This window comes from Neolamprologus brichardi, chromosome 18 (assembly GCF_056152115.1).
Source record: "Neolamprologus brichardi isolate AB-2024 chromosome 18, ASM5615211v1, whole genome shotgun sequence".
In the NCBI taxonomy this organism is placed as follows: domain Eukaryota; kingdom Metazoa; phylum Chordata; class Actinopteri; order Cichliformes; family Cichlidae; genus Neolamprologus; species Neolamprologus brichardi.
The window spans coordinates 14,185,160-14,207,344 of NC_142121.1; the positions used below are offsets into that span (position 1 = coordinate 14,185,160).

The following is a 22,185-nucleotide window of genomic DNA, read 5'->3' on the forward strand; positions in this document are numbered from 1 at the left end:
TTTCACACCTGAGCCTCTACTCTTGCGGCCCGGTACCAAACAACTCACGGACTCGTACTGGTCCGAGGCCCGGGGGTTGGGGACCGCTGCTTTAGGACATGGCTATGCTGTGACTGACGAGTCACTACTGTGTGAGCATGCAGTGTCCTCGGTTTCTCAGAACACATGTTTGTGGTGGCCATATTACACCCATCTTTTATATCCAGTGTCTGCATACATCTTAAATATCTCACCAAGTGCTTGACTAATGTCTGAGAAATGCAGCACAAATAAGCATTACCCTGGGAAGACAGGGTAGTAATTGGATTCCCAGTATTTTGAATCCAAGATTTTTGGTTTATGACTAAAAATCCCATTCCTAAGGACAACTGAGGCCAAAGGGAATATGATGCTCTTTTAGCAACGCTAAATAGCTTTATAAAGATTGCAGACACAGTCAAGTTTTAGCATCTCAATGAAAACAATGCTGCGCCCGTGTAAAGCCTAAAGCTGAAATTAAAATCTGGCTACCACAGAAGTGTTTAATGTAGACAAATGATATCAATAACATCAATGCAAAATATTGTACAAGTCAGACTTTGTTAACATGAAAATATGTCATCTATTTTATCACCGTTTCACCACATTACCCTGCATTGTATATAATTAATTTATCCATCACCTCGCCCTGCGACTGCTGCTCTCTCATTACAGCCTGTTATGATTCACGTGTAAGCTTCTTTTCAACAAAGGCACCATTTAAATCCTTCTCCTTTCCACATCATGATAAGAACCTGCTGAATGAGTGGGGTTGTGAGCCTGAGCACATTCAAACTATGGTTACACGCTCCAACATATTAAGGAGTTAAAAGATCAAAGTCACTCAGATGTGCAGCTTTTGGGGAAGAAAGAAAATTGCTATTTAATATTAGTTTTCCATGCAAAATAAAGCCTACACCTTTAAATATAATCCAGAGTTGCAGTCAAATACAGCCCCCAGCTTCATGCCTGGGATGGCATGCGAAAGAAAAAATAATAACAGCTCAGAGCTAATCCCTACTCTAATGCGATCTCAGACCCTTCATATATCAAAAATCAGTCAAACCTATTACAGTTTTTTTTTTTTTTTTTTTAAATGTCGACTAGGTGAAACCCAGCAATAGAAAAAAATATATAAAACATGGATTTAAAGTTTTCTGAGTGAGTAAACACATCCTAGACGTTTAAAGCAACACAAACACTGTAGACTGGGAATGTGAACTGTTAAGTTGTTTGAGATGTAATTTTTTATATACATTTTCCACTAACTACCACAGTAAGAGGCCACATCTACAAGCATGTGCAGCTGGTGAAATGTTTTTCTTTCAAGTAATAAATTAGAGAAGAAGCAGGGATCTACCTCACACTGAACCTCTGAAGTTTGGAAGCACTGGAAATTCAATCTGCAGATTGATTAAATAGTGAGCCAAAAGGCTGTTTGGGCCAAAACCTGAAGACAAGCACTTAGTGCTCAGATAACATCAGTAGCTTCCCAGGCTTCATCAGATATAACATGGATAGGCTACAGGGTATGATATTATACTACCAGAGATCACTGTTCTCTGGTTTTAGACTCGTCCAGCTTCTTTGTCAAACATAAAAATAAAATAAAATCACTTAAACATGTTCATGCGTCGAAGTGGTGTGCAATCTTACGGATACATTTTAAAATACACCAAAAGTCTTCATCATAGTTCCGACTCAACTCAACGGGTTTAATTCCAGGTTGTTCCCTAAATTCTTCCAATCATTGTCCTCACAGCTGCAGGAAGTTGCAAATTGGGAGAGATGTAAAAACAGTCAGTACAACAAATGATTGTTGTGATGATTGCAAATAATGCCAGGTTTCTACTGAACTACAGTCATAAGTTATTCAACATAACAACAAGGATGGCTGTGGCATCCTTGTTGTTATGTAGACAAGTTATTTAGAAAACCTGTGAAAGAGGCAAAACACAAAGACGGCAAAATAAAACAACTAAAATCATCCCTCACCAAACTGCCTGTGCGTGTGGCCAATCAGTGACAGTGACTATATCTGTCAAACTGCCTTAGTTGCTGTAAAGCCTGAAAACAAAGCATCCACAATTGAAGGTTTCTTGATCTATCCGTCTTCCCATTTCTAATATATAAGAAGCATGGAGCTCTAACTGAACACCAGGCTTTCCTCACAAACAAACAAATGCATCTGACGCATGGTTGTAACCGCCATGGAGGACTGAGGTCACGTCTTCACATTCTCTCCCCCTCCCCACGTTCATTTCCATTTTTCCTCACAAAGCCACAATTCATTCAGAAGAGGGATGAATGGTGTGTAATGTTTTGTCAAATTCAAAAGGATCTATACAATGTTTACACCACAAAAGAATCATTCTTAAATAAAGTGGCAAAGTTTGTTTTGTTTTTTTCCTAATATTAAATTCAGTAAAAGTATGTTTAAAGGAAAATTATGGTGGATGCGATGGACGGATGTTCCATTTTTAAAAAGAAGTGACAGTGGGTGGATGTGGTTACAAAGAGGCTGACCTGTTCTTTCCTGGCCGGGGTGCTGTGTCCGACGGCGGCTGGAAGCTGCTCCGGTTGGTTCTGAGGCAAGGCGGGCTCGGCTGCCACCTGGCTGGGTTGGGATGCCGCTTTTGCTTTCCCCTTTTCTGTCTCCTTATTCTCCTGTGGCTGCTTGGCCTCTGAGTCGGCGCCTGATTCAGTTGTCATGGTAAATCACACTGGAGTGGAGGAAAATGGAGGGTAAAGAGGAAAAGTGGATGAGTCAGCTGACTTGTTATGAATTGATGCAGCGCCGCTTTTCGGGCCCGTCTAACGATAAGCTCCCCTCTGAGGTAAATGCAGAGATGTGGATATTGTTTGACAGCAGAATAGGCATTAATGCAAGAGGCTTGGGTGCACTCACATCCCCCTTTTAAGTAATCACAGTAGTGTCAGTAGCTGACAATGCTAAGGGCTTGGACTGCTTGTACCATGACGTCAACAAATTCTACAATATATCCAAAGCTCACTAAGGGGAATTAAACAAATTTAAAATAATATCTACAACTGTAACAAATATCTATTTCCGCAAGTATTTTTTTTTAATAAATTGGTTTCTAAAATATGAGAAAAAAGAAGTCTAGGAAAATGTCTGAATATATTTGCCAATTACTTTTCTGCCAGTTTATTAATCAAATACTTTATGAACTTCTGCAGTTGTTTCACATTCTGATAAAAGCATCTGTGAAAAATTTACATGTGTAAATCAATTAAATTGGGCTAATTTGCTGATTAGGAGGAAATTAAGTGACAAACCATAATAAAACAATTTAAATTGATTAAATATTTGAACAAAATCCAATGGAAATGTCAAACATCTCAAGCTCTCCAGTGTGGAGCTCCACTATTTTTTGCACAAGACAAAAAAACGTCACTTTATGCTTCCTACCTGTTGTTCAGACAATTCTGGGAATTTAAAGTTGGAAAATATTTTACATTTTCGAAGCAAATATCAAAAATAAACAAAAAAAAATCAAACTTAAATATATTAATTCCAGAGGAAAACTAAATGAAAAGCAGCAATTCACTGGAGAAAGCAGAAAGTAATCTGCCTTTTTCTTATCTGCAGTTACTTTAACAACACAAAATATCTGATTAACTCTGTGTTAAAGTACAAGCCCCCGGTTTCTCTGTAGTGTTTACACTCAGGAATCCAAAGTGTCTGAGCTGCACCAGTACGTGTTTTTCATGGCATGACCTTCTGCTTCTGTGAATAGCAGCATACCAGCGATGGATGTAGTCCCAAGGGCCTGAGGCTGGGTAATGAGGATATATCTAATGGCTAGATTTGACAAACAAAAATGACAGAAAGGACAGCTCACACCAGAGGCTAACTGTACCCACAGTCTTTGACACTGGGATGTGGGGTTTGGAGGCTGTTTGTGTGTGGAACAGCACACTGCGCCTCTGCTGCACTGAGCCTGGGTTTTGTAGTATGGATGCCTGTCATTCTGCTGCTGGTATGCTTTTCCCTGAGCTCTATTTATAGGGCTGTGTTTACTGCAAGCACAGAAGATTCCAAGGAAGATCTACTTCTAGCTGTGGGCATGGTCAGCACTGTCTGGATCAACAAAACCAACGCTTCTTAGGGGCAATCCCCAAAATAATCAAACAGTCATTAAGAAATGGCAACATCTGCAACTCAAACGTTGAGCACATTAAAACAAGATAACATCTACTTGGTATGACTGATTACATCTGATTGTTACAAGCCTTTCAAGACATTTTACCAGACTGAAAAAAAAATCTCTGAAAACCTTAAAGCAGCGGTCCCCAACCATTTTTGCGCCACGGACCGGTTTATGCCCGACAATATTTTCACGGACCGGCCTTTAAGGTGTCGCGGATAAATACAACAAAATAAAACCAGTACCGAAAAAAAGGAAGATTTATTCATAACACACGTGAAAAGACCCAGGAAAACAGAGCAACGATAAAAACTTTAACAAAATAACACTGAAAACCGATAAAAACCCTGAAAACCATACATTTCACACCCGAGCCTCAACCTTTGCGGCCCGGTACAAAACGACTCACGGACTGGTACCGGTCCGAGGCCCGGGGGCTGGGGACCGCTGCCTTAAAGATTTAAATTTGGCAAACACGTCCAGCTCCATGCGTCTAGATTATCAACAGCTGGACTACATGACCTCATGCCTCGGCTGTGTTGTTCATCTTGGACTTTTTAGCTTCAAAATAGTTTTGAGCTGAATAGACTCAAGGTTGTGTTGTCAGCCACTTGATTCAAAGCCATTTGGTATTAGTTGCTAATTCTAATGCAGAACGATGCTTTACTTAAACAGGCAATTGCTTTTTAAATGCCAGAAAATATTTCATCTTTGCTAATGAGCACTCCTCTTAAATCCCGATGGAATTGCTTCAAACTAGCAGTTCAAAAATAATGCAAACTCAAACTTTGCCAAGTAGCAGAAACACTTCAAACCAGCATGTTGTTGGTCATTTAATGGATCAGAATGATGCTGATATAAAGCAACAGTAATTCATGGACTCAAATCAGTTGAAACTATGCTTTCTAAAAAGTCATGAGCATTCTAAGCTCTAAGGGTCACTGAATGCAACGTGCTGATCAAACACTTTTCAACTTCAGACCTCATAAAAAGGGCTATAAAGATGACCTAATCAAGATTAAAAGCCTGAGCAGCAGCACTTTGAATAAAGGAATGAAGTCACAAGGTCCAAATTCCAACCCATGTTTTCCAAGTGAAGACAAGAAATGTAAAACACCACTGAGCTGAATTCAAGCAAAAATCCTGTCAAAACCTCTTTCGCTGCAACTTTGTTGTGTCATGTGTGGCAGAGTTGAGGCACGGATCACTAATCAGCTGACTGAAGATGGCTGCGTAGCTAACCTTTGCCTTTCTTAATCCTTTTATGAAAAAGGAACTATGGAAGGAGTGGTGGAACGGAACATCTTAGCACCATAGAAATGGAGGAAGAATAAGTTCAGTCACTGGTGACAGGCACTCTTCACAGTGCAACACAACAGCCTACACAGTAGTCCTGTGTGTGGCCCTCCACCATGGACTGGTACATAAATTATGCATTCAGAAAGAAAGCCATGTATTGCCCGGGATTACTGCTAGTAGCTGCCCAATATTGTACCAATATAGAATACAAGTTTCAGCCAAAGTACTTCAAAAATGTGTTTAGAAAAGAAAGGGTTCAATGCCATTTTATCAAGTTCAAGTCTTTTTGAAGGCTCTAGTAAACTTACAAGATTTACCTTTTAACAGGTATATAAGGACAGAAATAGACAACTCAATGTGCTGACAAAGCAACTAAATTACTGCTCATCCTCTCACCTCAACTTCACTAATGTATGTACTTGATCTAGAATCAGTTACATGTAAAACATTTTGTTGACTGGGAACCGTCTCTAAAATAGAAGCGTATTATAAAAACGGGAAGTTTTAAAACATCTGTTTGTTCCCCCTGTAAATTCTGGAAGTAATAAAAGTGAAGTCAGCACTTGCAGAAGAAAAAAAAAGCACTTAGTGTCAAAGATATAATCAAATTTACCTCTTGGATTAGTAGCTTCACGGTCAAATGTGAGCTGATGAAAGCAGATATAGTCTCCTCAGTCACACCTTAAGATAAAAGCTAATACTCTCTGTGTTATGGCTTCCAAGGAAGGACAAGTAGAAACCACCCACCTCTGAAGAAACATTAATACTGCTTTATCATGCTTCATCCTTCTGTGAATCCAAAGAGGCCCACAGTTAATAAAACCTGCTGTCTGTCACTGGACAGACCAATAAAATCCCACTGAGCTGCAATGGTTGGGTAGTACACTGCAGTGGATATTCACATCCATCCTAAAAGTGCAGCCAGGGTTTTATCGGTGTGTAGCTGCATTATTACATAATTGATCACAGACACTAAATACTGTAGTAGGACTGCCCATGCATGCAGACCTCCATTTAAGGGCCATGTGTGATTGTAATGCACACTGCTGGAAAGGGGCCTGTGCACATTAAGTCTCAGGCACACACATGGGAGGATGAGGGACTGCCATCTGTGCCGAGTGCTATTAGCCAGAGTACACCACAGCTGGGTCCATCCCTGCCGCCCCTGCCCCCACAATCATTACCCCTCAGGGACTTATGGAGGTTACATGGAGGGGAATAGTCTGCGTTGCTTGACACGTCAAGGCCCATCCCGAGCAGGCCTGCCAAATAAGATCTGACCATTTTGCAGATTTGGCTGCAGGGCCGACAGCTGTCGCAGACCAAAACCCAGCCGCTGTAACAAGATATCACGTAGCTGGTCTGGACATTCAAATTAGGCACCCCTGCAGATCCCCAAAGTCTTATCAACTGTCCTGACTAAGAAAATTATTGACATGTTTTTGGATAAGTCTGTGGTTTAGTAGATAAATCAATTAAGTTTATTACTTAAATAGCTATTTATCAAAATAAATAACTTAAGTAATTAAAACATTTTTTATTTAAAGCTCTACCTCCTCTTACTTTGCTAAAAAAAATTAATTAATTAAAAAAAAATGTTGTTTTGGGTTCGTGCTGTACTTGTGACACAAAAAGACATCTAAAGATTACCGCCATATATAAGAGGCCAAGTGCTGTCTTAACAAATTCAATTACCAGATTAATCAAAAAGATTTAATCACAGCTTTAGAACTTCTTAAACCTTCAAGACTTCTGCCAAAAATGCTGTCTAGCATCATCCCAGGAAACTTCAGAGTTTACTGAAACAACAAAAACCTGATTGGACATCACACAAGGTGACAACAATGAAATAGAGGTCATTATTGCCATTTCCACTTAATCAAAAGTTGAGTTGAAAACCTTCCTTACAACATTTTCATATGACATAGCTTTGTGCATTTTAGTTGTGCACTTGAGTCAAGAATTTTATACAACCCAGATCTGTTTTATACCACACTGGGTTGAATGTTCTCCCGCTCTGGTGTAGGAAAAATTGAGCATGTCAACAGTTCTAACAATTAAAAACATGGGTTTCATTTGAAGAGCCAGCAAAGACATTCCAAAAACAACTCTCTGTAAAAGGTCCCTGCAAGACAATAAATGCGTGAAATTGTAAAATCTTAGACTCAGCAAGCATCTGAGGCAGATGGTTTATGGCTTCTGTGTGTACGCTCCATTGCCAGTTTACAGCTTAAGAGTGCAAGTCATTCAAATGAGAAGGTTTCTCTGAGACTTCCATGAAAACGGCCTTGTGACATCTGATCAAATAGTATTTGCACATTTGATTATATAATTTAGCAGCAGTTTCAGATGTAAATTTTAAAAAGCCCTCTGGTTGAACCCTCACAAATCTAGCTGACACGTGAGACCTCAAGAGCAGAATTTGGGGAACGTAGACTGGTCACATGAAGGTGACTCCAAGCAGGGAGCATTTTTGCTGAGGCGGCCATAAATCCTGTCGGCTTTCTGCGTTTACATTCTTAGCATTACTGTCTTTAGCAGTGAGGCCTCCGATGATTCGGTGGGCAACACAGCTAGCTTACTGTTATTGCATTCTGACTATGCACACCGTGCGACACAATCAACGCGGGATTGTTGACATGCAGTTGCTTAAGGCCATGGATGACTTCTGTGAAAGGGTAACACAAACACAATCTGTCTGATAGGATTTGTTGGAGTTAGTGGCTCTCGATTGAGTTGTCTGCCTTAGTTGACAAAGGAAAAAACCCCTGTTAATGTAAAAGATTAGAACTAAGTCTTTGTATATTGATGAGAAGCTAATAACTTCTTATACTGTGGCCGAGACGGACCAGAAGGGATTAAGCATTTTAGGAGATTTGCAATCAGTAAATCTGACTTAATTACTAATAATGCCTGCTGGCACTAATAAAAAAAAGTTTAAATAAGCCTTTTATTTCCCCGTTTACATTGTTTACTGTGTAAATTTGAAGGCACATTTGCTCATTATGTTTTTAAATTAGTTTTATGCTCACTGGACAGTAATAGGCCAAGAATGACTAACTTGAAAAATACTGATGGAATACCAGTGTATTCCCAGTAAGAGCAGTCACTAAATGGCATTGTGTCTACTAGAACTTAAAGGTAACATTATTCTACAACCTAATCCAGCTTGATGAGCTGTTACAGACAAAAAAAAATACAAAGATACACTGATGTCTGAGTGAGCTAGCAGAGCCATAGTCTTGTGGTTTACTATTAAAAATATGTTTTAGTAATGATCAGATAATTAAAAAGCTATTCATGTGATTTTTGTGTTACAAAATCCTGATGATGAAAGTGCTATAATCAAGTCACCTGTCTATCTAGACATTTTTACATTATATATACACACAAACACAGTTGGACAAATAACTGATGAGTGACATTTAGAAGTAGAAAAAAGTTACAAATGGTCCTTGCTCATCTTTGTAGCCTTTGACATGAGAGTCACCATTTGTATCACAGCTACAGATGTCAGAGCATCTTATTCTTTAGTATATGAGACAAATTATGGTTTATATGTGTATAAATACAAGCCAAAAATCATGATTCAACAATACTGACCAATATAAATTTGGGTCTTCCTCATATAAAATCAATGGTCTCAGCAGTTTTTGTTGAGTGAAATGAAAAGACTGCCTCCTCCATTGTCACTGTGCAAACTAAAGCTGTAAACAGAGGTGCAGCCTCAGTAAACGAGCTATGAATCCCTGCCTACAAGGCCCACAATGTTCTTGCCTCTCAATGCTACTGCAACAGCAGCTTACTATGCATCTTAATTAAATTGTCAAGTCAGTCTCCAGCCATTGCATGCTGTGGCAGCAAGGATGTAAGGATGCTAAAAGAGGATCCAGACCGTGTCATCCTGCCCCTAACCACGCCTACCGCACTGCAGATCAAAAACACCGAAGTATGTCGTCTTAACCTCGGACAATCTGACAGTTTTAATCCATTAATTGTCTGCAAATTGTAACATTGCCTGCCAGTGACTCAGCGCTCTCCTTCACTGATGTAAAAACGGGAGGGATTAAAGGTCGGACAAGCATCTGTATCGTCTCGTTTCACCAATTTCACCCACTTTCTGGCCCCGAAACTTGAGCACGTTAGCCAGCTTCACCTCAAGCGGTGCGCTTCTTTAAAATATCCGTGCATACCCCGACTTTTAGCTTCAGATTAACCACCGCTGCAGGCAGCTCAGTCGGCAAAAAGCAACATTTTCTGCTTCAGTGTTACGCGCCGAATGGTTACAATGTGAAACGACAGTGGGATTAAAAAAAAGAAAGAAAACCATATGACCTCCGTTTCTGACTCGGTTAACCACGTCCACTAGACTTTTTCCGCCTGAGTAGATACAGTAAAACTGTACTCTAATGTTAATCATCTGTCATCGGCCGCGGTGAGCACGCGATCGAAAATGTGGCACGAGACAAAACCTCACAAAGAGCCGTTCAAGCCGCGAAACTTGCATCTTCTCTAAGTGAGCCTCGGTGTAATGGTACAAACGACAAGCAGCGAAGAAAATGGGTTTATTACCAGACACGGCGTCCTCGTTCAGCTGGTTATGCGAGTTGCATTCGTAGTGGGCTTCTGTTTCCTGACAGCGGTGCTACTCTGCTGCAGTTCCCCTCTCCACCAGCCTATCAAACTCCACTATGCAGCCGAGAGTAGAATTGTGGGATATCAGGACAGCCGGGGCATTATTTTAGCAGCACCCTCCTCCCAATACACATACACGCACGCGCACAGCAGGGTAATTAATGGCACGAGGTTTGTTGTTTTAGTGACGAACAACACTAAGAGTCATCTCTATGTACGGACATGAGATTAAATTAAAGTCAATCAGTGGAGGAATGTAACAAAGGAAGGATGATGTGCTCAACTGATTGTTCAGTTTAAAGGTGTCTGTGGGCCGATCTACAGTCTGCAGGGTATTTTCTGTCCCACCCATGAATTTGAAAATAATGCATGCGCAAAAGACTAAAGCATACTTTTGTTGCGTAAACTGCACTTTTCCTGAGAGAATTTTTTTAAAAGCCTTAAAATACAAACAGTTATTTGAGAACATTTTCTCAACTTCTTTGTAACCAAATAGGATGTTAAAATGACTTAGAAATCCACTTAAAAAATAGTTGACACTTCTTTTTTTACATCAACATATTTTAAAGAATAATTTTGCAGCGCTGTTACCGGAACTCATTTAAAGGAAGAGACAACACGGTGATACGACATGCAACTTGTGCTAACACCATGGGGACACTAAAGGCCCTCTTTGACATATTTCGTATTTTCCCAGTACTTTCTGGCTAGATGGAGTGTGCCACTCCAATCAAGGCAAAACACCCTTACCCATATTCCCCAAAGAACACAAATCAAATTCCAAGTTTCCTTGCTTTATTTCCACTGCTAGCATCTTTCCCCATGAAAACACTAACACTTTGCCCTAACAGTGATCAGTCTGTTATTTCCAATCCTGTTACCATAAAATAAATCAATTTAAAACAAACATATGCTACAAACATTTAAAATATTAATAAAAAAATATATCTGCGGTCCTGAGTATTTACTTATCATATGTATGTCATCTGTTAAGCCATGTTAGCGTGTACAACCCCGTTGCTCTAACATGTAATTTTCAAAATGGTTTAATCTGTTGCCTTTATAATCACTTGAATTATTATGTGAATAATGTGTTTGAGAAAAATATTTCAAAATAGATACAAAAATTTCTAAAATAAACTGACTATTAAAGAGTTGGGCAGGATAGATTTCAAAAGTTGTTTAAATTAATCTAAATTAAGTCTTATCTAAAATTGAGTTTTCAATGTGAGTAGGACCATTTTTAACTGAATGGTCAAGAATTCATTAAACAATTTTGGTAAAAAAAAAACAAAAAAAAAAACTACTGCGCCAAGCATAGCACACAGCAACCAAATCTCATAGTGGACCTTTTTATTTGTTTAAAAATTGTTTAAAATAAAGAAAATTTAAAAACTATTTCTGAAGCCTATATTGTTCACCAATATGCTTCATTCATTTACCTAATGTTTTATAGAGGCAATTGTTGTTTACAACACAAATAACAAATCATTGCAAAAAATATCTTCTTTATAACACTGGAAAAAAACCATTCCACCAACCAATCCACCAATATTGGCATCCGTGTATATATTGTCTGATATGTGCCATTTGGTGATGTAAAGTAATGTCTTGCATGTTAGATACAGAGCTGGAGACACAAACTGAAAATATCTATAGCAGAATGCTTTTAGGCTACAGAAGCAGGATCGGCCACAAAAATCCAACATAGGTCACGCTCCAAGAATTAAAAGCATAAACATTATCACTCTGCCATGTTCTACTGCAACATTTCAGAATCTTGTGCGTATAATATAAATGTTTCTAGACAGAGTGGTGACTTGAATCTCAGCTCAACAGTGTACATTAAACTGTGTTTCACTTTTCTACTTTCTGATATTTATGTAACGGCTAAAGTTACTTTGCAGACTAGTATTTCAATTCAACTTTATTAATATTGAGCCAATTTACAACCACAGTCACCTCAAGGCACTTTATATTGTAGGGTAAGGACCCCAAAACAGATATTCAACATATATAAGCAGTAATAAGCTTAAAAAAACATGCTTTAGATTAAAATAGTCACCACCATTAAAAAAAGCTCACTTTGACTATCCACAGGAACAAGTTTTTGCATCAGTATCATTTTTCCAGAAATATAACACTGACAGAAACTGCACAGCAAGCACTTTCACTATTTACATTTCAAGTACATTTTTCCATGAATATTTCTGAACAATGTAGGACATTTACTCTGTGGTATAGTAGTAATTTTACTTGCATAAAGGATTCAAATACTACTTCTGTCACAGAGCTGAAGCTAGACAATCTCTATATCATCCACTGCCAACTGAAAAACAATCTAAGGCACAATAAAAAAAAAGGAAATTATGAGGATGTGAACGCAGCGACGCAAACGCACATCTGCAGCGCTCTCCCAGGCATACATATTGGTTTGTGTGCATTCACAAATACAGACATAAAAGCGAGTTCTTAATTAGAGTCTGGGTTGTTCCCTCTGGGGATTTGTGGGTTTTGCCTCCCGCCTCCCAGTGGGAATTTGACCCAACTCGATCACCCAGTTGACTTTTCTTTCATTGAACTGCTTTCATGCTGGATGCCCACACTTACAATATGCTGCACAAATATAAACATGCAGTTGTGAACACTAATGAGAACTTTCTGCTGAATTCATACATAAATAGTGACAGTGACAAAGTGGGCGTGCACATAGCAGAACAACACACAGTGACACTTGTATACAGAAAGCAGACAGCTGCTTCCTCATTCAGTCTCTCGGTGGACAAGTCATAAAACAAAACCATAAAACAATGTTTTATATTTAGTGGATATAGTAAAGTAATTAAACTACACTATATACAGTCTTGTTCTTCCAACAACCTGTACTTGTGTAGTTAGGAGATGATGTAATACCTGTAATATATAATAAATGTAAATGTAATAAATGTAATAACTTAAAGGGCTACCTGCCTGAGTGTTAAAGTGATATGTCCATTAACCACAAAAAAGTGAAAGGATTTGCTTTTGTCACGTACCCTTACCACCAGTGGAGATCAGTGATGGTCTGTTATACACCCTCGCCTTCACGTCCTGTCTTGTTTTTGTAATGAGTACTATAGCTTATGCTTCCAAAACAAATTGTTGTGCACATTACCACAATGAGGCTCTCTGAGAAAACATAGTGTACAAGAGGCTGTAACAACTAGCTACAATATCTTTTTTTCTGTCCAGCTAAACAATGGTTATCTACATTTAGAGCAGGTGGAGTCTGGCGCAGTATGACCAGACTGATCGTTTCAGACATTGCTCATCAGGGCCTGTCTAGCCAGCGGGTCGCGGCGGTATGACTTTAATGCAGTGAAATAAGGGATGAGAGCTTGCATATTAGCTTGTCCCTCCAGGAAATATCAATGCACATTGAATACTTGAAGCATTAAAATGTAATGGAGCTTGGTCATTAGATAACAAATAAAAATGCTTAAATGTTGAACATTTAAGCTGCTTAACAAAGGCAAACAGACAGTACTTCATTGCTGGTCATGAAAAACTACTTAAAAAATATGTTGCAAATAGAAGATAAAATATGAAACTTGTTTCAAATCAATCATCCTCATTCCTCCCACTTTCATATTTGAGGGTAGGGAGTAGCTTAAATATATTTTGGGTAGCTCTGTAATGAAGTTGTTACAGTCTGTGATGGTAGTGACATTGGGGGATTATCCCCTAAACACCTCATGAGGCGGTTTTTGGCTACCACACAGCAAAAAAAGAGACCAAAATACACCATCAGAAAATTGATCCTTGTTAAAGCAGACACTAATACTGGGTTGGATCCCCTTTTTTGCCTTTAGAGCTGCCTTAACTCTTCATGGCAGATTCAACAAGCTGCTGGAAACACTTCTCTGAGATTTTGCTCCATTTGACATGATAGTACTACAGTTGCTGTAGATTTGGCAGCGACTCATCCATGATGCAAATCTCCTGTTCCCCCACATCCCAAACATATCTATCAGACTGAGATCTGCGAGTGTGGGGGCTATTTGAGGAGGGTGATCTGATTGTCATGAAAGCAATTTGAGATGATCTGAGCTCTGTGACATGGTGAGTTTTCCTGCTCGAAGCAACCATCATGTGCACACTGTGATAATAACGGGATGGACAAAGTCAGCAACAATACTCAGGAGGATGTCGCGTTTACACATCCTGTTTTTTAAACACTAAAAAATGCCAAGAAAATATCCCCCACACCACTACACCAGCAGCAGCATGTTGTTTATGCCAAACTTTGACCCTAGGGTCAGAAATCAGGACTAAGAAATCAAGAGACATTGACAACCTTCTATTGTCCATCTTTGGTGAGCTGGTATGAACTGTAGCCTCAGTTTCCCATTCCTAACTCACAGCAGTGGAACTCAGTGGTCTTCTGCTACTGCAGTAAATCTGCTTCAGTGTTCAACATGAACAGGGGACTGTATAGACTAGGTCTTAAATATGCTAATATTTTAAGCCTGGCTTTGTCAGCATGCCTTTGGTTTTTGTCAGCTGGTAGCCTAAAAACAGTTCCTCAAAGTGGAAGAGTATCTATTGTAGGCAGGGTTTCACAAATCCATGACTGGTCTGATTTAATGTTAAATTAACAGCCAGTTTTGCATTTCCAAAGCAATGTTCAAAATGTGTTACTGTCTCAATTGTTTTGAAAATCCCCAAAAAATTCCAAGTCCGTATCTATTAGAAGGCAGAAGGTAAACAGTCAGAACTGTTCTGCAGAAAAATATTTAAACACTTGTGTTTTTTTAATATATAATTGTTAGCTCAACATGCAATAAAACAGGCTGCGCGTGTCACCCTTTCTCAATGGTTATTTAAATCTGAGGCAATGAAGCCTTGGCCTTTAACTGTGCTGTGACTTTCTATCTTCACATATAATTACTCACAGATAAGTGAGTGCACATCGGTGACTCTTCCAAGTCTCTAGAGCAGCCCTTGGTCAGCAAAATGATTAATACCATGCAAGACAGACAACATGTGATCTGTGGACTCGACTTAGCTTATGTGGCTGCTTAACTCTTCACTTTTTTCTGCTGTGTACAGACACCGAGTTCCTGTGCAGGTCGTCTGCTGAGAACCCTGACCTTGAACCCAGTTTACTTCTAAAACCTTTTCTTTTCTTAGAATCAAAACAAGTATGAACAAAAGCAGAAAGCATAAGACAAAAAAACAATAGTTAACAACTCTACCACTGTCTCTTTTATTTCAATTGACTCAAAACTGAAATGTAATAGAAGTTGCACTCAGCTGATCTTCTTACATTTCACTTTCATTTAACACAAGAACATAAAAAAGTGAGAAGTAATAGTACAAGCCCTAATTTTTTTGGGGAAAAAAAACTTTTTCCTTAAAATTCACACTGTAAAGCTTGTTAAGTATAAATATGTCTATATGCTCATTCTCTATAATCAGGAACCTCATGAAGTTCATTACAGCAATCCAATTTGCAGTACTGTGGTCAGAACAAGCAAGCTGGCACTTCATCAATGTACAATTAAGTTGAAGCATGTCCCTTACAAAACCTGGCAAATCACCCGTGTGATCCAATTACAAAAAGAAGAAGAAAGAAAATTCCAGCAGTTTCAGCAAATCCCAGGTCCGGGGGAAAATAACTGCAAACAACCATTTTGTCTGCTGGGTTTTCAAACACAGTAAGAGAAATACTTCACTAGACGATATTTCTATGCTTACCTGAACCATTCCGATAAAAAGGCATTTTTAATGATTGCAATCTGTGGCTTTTATAGGGTTTTTTACAGTTCCATTATTCAAACTATGAATGCATTTTTGAGAGTTTATGACTACGTTAGTTCGTCTGTAAATTACACTTTGAACTGAATGAACTCAAATCAAATGGGCTGAACTTCACCTCCAACCAGTCACGACTACCATCCCCTACTGTCCAGCTCAACTCGGCTGCGAATGCCTTCACTCCCAAAGGGCTGCAGGTCAGCAAGCACACAATGGAAATTAGAGTCTGATTTTGACACCCCACACTGGGCCAAAGCTTCCAAATCAACCCCCCACCCCACTTTGCGCACACCCTCATTACACCACACCTCCTACACTTTTTTCAGCTCTGGCTGAAAGGCACACGTTGCAGATTAAGAAGAAATAAAAATGAAGTAATAATAAGATACTTGCTTTCTGCATGTAGGAAGCACATCTTATCTCGAGGCATCATAAATGAGGGCTGTATTTACAACCTTTGGAATTCACAGTTTTGCCCATCAAGTAACTTTTGGTTAGGAACTGTCTGAGTAAGCGATGGGCGGCACGTGTGCAGCACGTGGCAACAAGGAGAGAAAAAAGCTTCCTTTTTTGGCTTTGCTGTGAATACCAGTTCGTGAAAAACAAAGCACTTTAAGGAGGATTTTGACTATGTAATCCAAACCAGCCTGGTCTACAATAAATCACACTTTTTCCTCTCAACTGTTGCAATTAAATCTAAAATATTTATCTGTGTTGATTTCATGAAAACCAACATTTTCAATAAGCACTCAACACTGTTTCTCAAAGGGAAAAGCTCTTTTTTCCCCTTCCCAGCCAGAGTTAGATGTGAAACTTAATCTACCTGCAATAATTATGAAGCTGCCATCAAAAGTCAATGAGCTTAGCTTAATATAGCATAAAGGCTGGAATGTGGGGGCAGGGGAAGCTAACCTGTCTGTACACCTCCAAAGCTCAATAATTAGCAAAGGAGCTCTTGTTTAATTGGTACAGAAAGCTAGGATTAAAAACAGCAGCCTGTGCTGTGGTTTTATAGGAGAGATGTTCTAGACTATTTCCTGGAGTGCTTCTGCGAGACAGAGGAAAACCAGGGGATATTTCATGAATAGGTGAGCCTTTCTTACCAATTTGAATCTTTGTGCTAAATAATGCTAACCAGGTAGCATCGTTAGCCTAAAACAGATTCAAGATTTGAGTTAGAGTCAACCTTCTCATCTAAAATCATTTAACTCTCAAGCGCAGAAACCCACTTAACAAAAGTATGAAGAATTTATTTTATATCTACTGAATATAAAATATTCTATCCAATAAGAGTCTTAGCTTTACTCTGATGTAAACTGTTGGAAGTCCTGCCCAGCATCCCATTGGAGGTTAAGCTGAAAGAGTAACCTCTTTGCTGCCTGTGACTTTCAGGGTGCCATCGCGCAGACTACGGCTTTATAAGGCAAAGACAGCTCCAGACCGCTTTCAAGTGGTTGGGCATGCTGGGAGATAACAATGCTCCCAACAAGCTTATCAATGCACTGCAACAAGATTGAGTCATACGTTTTATCTCCTCCAGCCTCTGAAGACGGCAGCGCTGCACTCACGCGTTGGGTTCAACTTGCTTTAATAGACTGAACTAGACTGTACACCTGAAGGCACAAAGTCTGTGATTATCATGGATTAACACTTTGCTATCGAAACTGTAAATAGACTGGTACTTATGTAGTGCTTTTCTACTCAATTGAGCACTTAAAAGTCGTTTTTACTACAGGGCTCTTTCACCCAGTCACACATACATTCAGACAAGAGCTTTTATCCAACATTTCTCTCTCTCTCACACACACACACACACACACACACACACACACTCTGATGGATTCTGAGGGAGAAACACAGATCCTGCTTAAGGATATTTCGATGTGCAGACTAAAGAAGCCATGGATTAGACCACTGACTTTTCAATTAGCTGATGATCTGAGCGACAGAAACCCCATGATCATTATATCTATCTATCTATCTATCTATCTATCTATCTATCTATCTATCTAGAGAGAGAGAGAGAGAGAGAGAGAGAGAGAGCAAGATATAGATATATAAAAACTCACAATTTTGTATTAGAATTCAATCTCACTATTCAAAAGCACCCAAGTTTCACTAGAACTGCAAAAATATATTGATTTGAAACACTCAGTTTGGTATAACAGTATTCAAAAGCATATATTGCTTTCCACAAAGATAATGTAATATGAGCTTTTAAAATCCAGCATGTGCACCATGGGAAAGTTGTGGCTTTAATGTAATAACCATTTCATTCCATTTAAAGTGCACAGACAATACTCCAACCTTTGCCTTACTTATCTATGAATCGTTATAACAACAAGGGTTTGCTGGCTATTCCTTTTAACCTTTAACCTCTTACTTCTGAGTCACACACCTAGCCCTTCCACGGGTTTTCATACAGCAGCACAATGAGTCACAGCAACAAAGAGCAGCAGGTAAAATAACGTATTCTCCTGCAGTCCAAACCTAGTGCTATTGATCATGTACTAAACTGACAGCAGCATTGATGTAAATTCCTAAGATGAATAGGCAGAGATAGGATTTATCAGCTACAACATTACATCAAAACAACAGTAGGAAATCTGTCTTTGTGTAGCTCTTAAAGCCTTAGATGTGCGACATAAATGACTCTTTTTAAACCACGATGAAGAGATTTTATCTGGTTTTGCCTGTATATAGTGTAGAGGCAGCTAACAAAGTAAAAAAAACAAAAACAAATAAAATTTAATACAACTTATAGAAAATCATCTGATTCTCAAAAGGCTATACAGGCAACATGGGGAACTCTAAAGGACTACTCCATTATAACATCAATGTATCCTCAGACTTAATATCTCATGAACTATGCATGTTTGAAAAAAATAAAAATATACAGCTTTTGGAATTTCCCAGCTGCTTGCCTGTAATTACAACCTTCCCATGTCCCACTGGTCCAACTTGGAAAAAAAATCAACAAGCAACATGGACACCCAACACATTTAAATAGCCTTTTCCATGTTCCAGCTGTGTCACATAAATCGCAGCAGCTAAGACAATGTTTTACTGGCTAATCTGTAAGTGCAGCTTGCCATTTTCAATTTACGGTGTACCTTTTCCAGAAAGAGCTGGAGGAAGAGCATGCTGGAAAACTCTTGTTTGGAGTTAATGCATTTCCTTAAGTGGAATTCATCCTTTAAACAGGAACTCTCCTAATAGTTTTATTAGCTTTTGCACATTTTTTGCCAAAGTTAGAAAAGATCAGCCATTTCAAAAGGTGGACATGTCTGGATTTTTCTATATGGTGATCTTCTCAAAGTAGTGGTCAACACAAACTTACAAATTCCCGGTGAAGAAGCAAATTAGCAGAGATTTTGTGGATTAAACTTTTCATAAATAATACTTATTTTACCTGCTTTGAATATTTAAACTGGCTGTATTATTATCATCATAGCAATGTAGGAAATAAAAACAATGCAGCAGTGAGAGGGATGCTTTTAGCAAATGATTGAAAGAGTTTTATCACCCAAAGCTCGCTGAGGCTTTATTTGCATTTGCAGAATGCAAACTGTTTACCTATCCTGACAGGAATGTTAGCACTAAAGTAGCTTTGCTTGGGCACCATCTGCCACTGGATATAGAGACAGCCATTTCATCCAGCAGTTGGTAGAGACCAAAACAGTGCTGGAAGAAGTCGAACAGACTCTCCAATTCTTTGGCGATGCATAACAAGAAAACAAACATCTCCACGCAGTCACGACAAACTTGCTGGTTGGCTGATGGCAAATTTTATGTTACTCAGAAGCTCGCATATTTGTGTACACAGAAAATGTAACACCAGTGTAAATGATCCACTGTGACTGCTGGGTATGTAAAACAACTGTTAGCTAACAAGTTAAAAAAAACAAAACAAAAACAAACAAACAATATGTTAACTTGACCCCAAGCAACCAAAATAACAAAATATATACTACTGAAGTACAATAATAATAATAATAATAATAATAATAATAATAATAATAATAATAATAATAATAATAATGGTAATAAAAGAAACGATTTCATAGGAGTTAATGGGTTTAAAAAAAAATAAGCTAAAATGTGTTTTTAGTTAGAAGGGTTTAAAAAAAACTATTTAAAAAAACCCCAAAAAAACCCCAACCATTCTTTGTGGTCCAAGTTGTCCTTAACGACAACGCTAACATATCAGTGAAAGACACAAAATTAAATAACACTACTTCCTCTGGTATGACATAGAGTGAGAACATTTTGGCCAGTCCAAGCCAGCTCATGGGGTACAAGAAATGTTAAGCCTCAGCAAAATGCTACCAATCATCCGCAGAAACATCAAAGACTGCACACACAAGCAAGTGAACAAGACAAGTCCCACGGACTTTGGCCAGTGTTATCTCCTCAGTCCTGTACATTCAACCTCATCATTCGAGCTTATAAAACTGCTGAAATTACTCAAGCGCAAATGGTCAGATGGCACTATAAAACGCACTGTCCCATATTAAAATACATACATATCTAAAAGATTAAATATGAAATAGAATTTCATTGCAGCCATATGGACCTCCCTATTAACAATGCCGTGAGATGAATGTTCAGTTCAGTGTAGATGAAAGAGAATATTATAACAGAAACGTCTTCCTTCTTTGATTCATTTACATCTCTATTTCAAGGAGAGGAAACACATGCTGTGACAACTTCCCCTTTCCGAATAGCCTGTCTGTGCCCAACAAACATTTAATCAGGTGTCTGTGTGTGTCTTGTGTGCGTGTCAAAGAAAACAAGAAGTGCTTCCTCAGCAGTTATAAGAAGAAACGAGTTAAGAAATAGCCCGAGAAAAATGCTGATGAGGAAATTATAGACGCATTCAGCAAATTGTAAAAGACTTGAGTTAAAAGTGTGACACAGAACTTAGATTTATCAAGGGCTTTGTATTTGTATCGGGAAGAAATGGATCCGTCTTGTTTTCACTTTTAAACAGCTGTTACACAAAGTTTCTCAACGCTCCGTCACGTTAGATTTTCAAAATAAAGCGAGGTAAAGTATTGATCGCGTCTGTTTGGCCCTTTACTCTGCAGTATAACGTGTGAAGAGGCTGCCGCTTGAAATGTATTTTGTTCTAACTCCAAATTATTCCTTGTGCTTGTCTCTCTGTGTGTTTCACATTGTTGCCCATAAACACTTGTACTCACCATTTGAAATGTAACAGATCGCCGGGAAAGCAGCAGGTCAAGTTGTGGTGGAAAGCCCGGTGATTGCAACGGAAAAAAGACATGAAAAATGAAACAGAACATTACTAAGATATGTCACACGACGAGAATAACCCTTTAGAAATATTAACAACCACATATAACATCCTAATGCTGCATTAATTACAAAAAAAAAAACCCGACTTAAGTTAGCTCATGCTCATATAGTGACAGTCTGTTTTTCGACACACAAACTAAACAACAGTGTAAACACAAGCGAGCACTTTACCTGAGTGTTCAGCGAGGGGACACAAACTCCCCAAACGCCAGCTGTTGGTCAGGGAGCGCTACGAAGACCAGGAATTCCCTGCGTGGGTCTCGTCCGGGTGAAAGGGATCACACACCTGTGAGCGCCAGATTTGGCAAACCCTCCCAGAGACGGAGCGAGCTGACCCCGCCCCCTCCTGCCTCTAAAAAGAAATCGGCCCCGTGGTGCTCGTAAACGGGCACGCCCACGACTCAACCAGCATAGACCCAGTGCCACCTGCTGGTCGCTTTTATTTTTGTACTTCTTCTTCTTCTTCTATTTTTTTTCAAACATCACATGACCACTAGATGGCCACGTTAGGCTGAGCTGCGCTGGCTCCTCTCGTGAATAGTCTGCAAACTTCAAAGTGGACTTTGTGTGTCCGATCCTGTAGGAACTGTTAACAATATGTAGGACTTGGAAGATGAGTGCTGTGCAACAGTCTTGAAGTACCCCTTATTTCTTTTTATTTAACAAAGAAAATAAAAATAGTCACAGGAATTTATTGAAACGGATGCAAGCATACATAGAAATGTGTATAAGGCAAAAACAGAGTCTGTGTACTTCCAATGAGCTTGAAAGTCAACGTTTTGCTATAGCTACCTTTACTCTTCAACACAGCCTGAACTCTGAACTGTTTGTTTCTTTAAGTATACTTAAGGAATTGTTCTCCAGGCTTGTTGAAGGACTGTTGGTTGACATTTGATCCCACACTGCTTCAGTAATGTTGAGGTCCGGGCTTTGGGGAGGCCAA

General features: G+C 39.0%; 1 protein-coding gene across 1 annotated transcript in view; it reads right to left on the minus strand.

Annotated features, from left to right (window-relative positions):
• epb41l3b (erythrocyte membrane protein band 4.1-like 3b) overlaps window positions 1-10,198 on the minus strand; it is a 44,129-nt gene extending 33,931 nt beyond the window's left edge. The window contains exons 1-2 of the mRNA XM_087832267.1: window positions 10,062-10,198; window positions 2,545-2,741 (exon numbers count right to left, since the gene is read on the minus strand). Coding sequence (XP_087688393.1) covers window positions 2,545-2,730 — 186 coding nt within the window. The 5' untranslated portion in view covers window positions 2,731-2,741; window positions 10,062-10,198. The remainder of the gene's footprint in view (window positions 1-2,544; window positions 2,742-10,061) is intronic.
• Window positions 10,199-22,185: the final 11,987 nt, after the last annotated feature.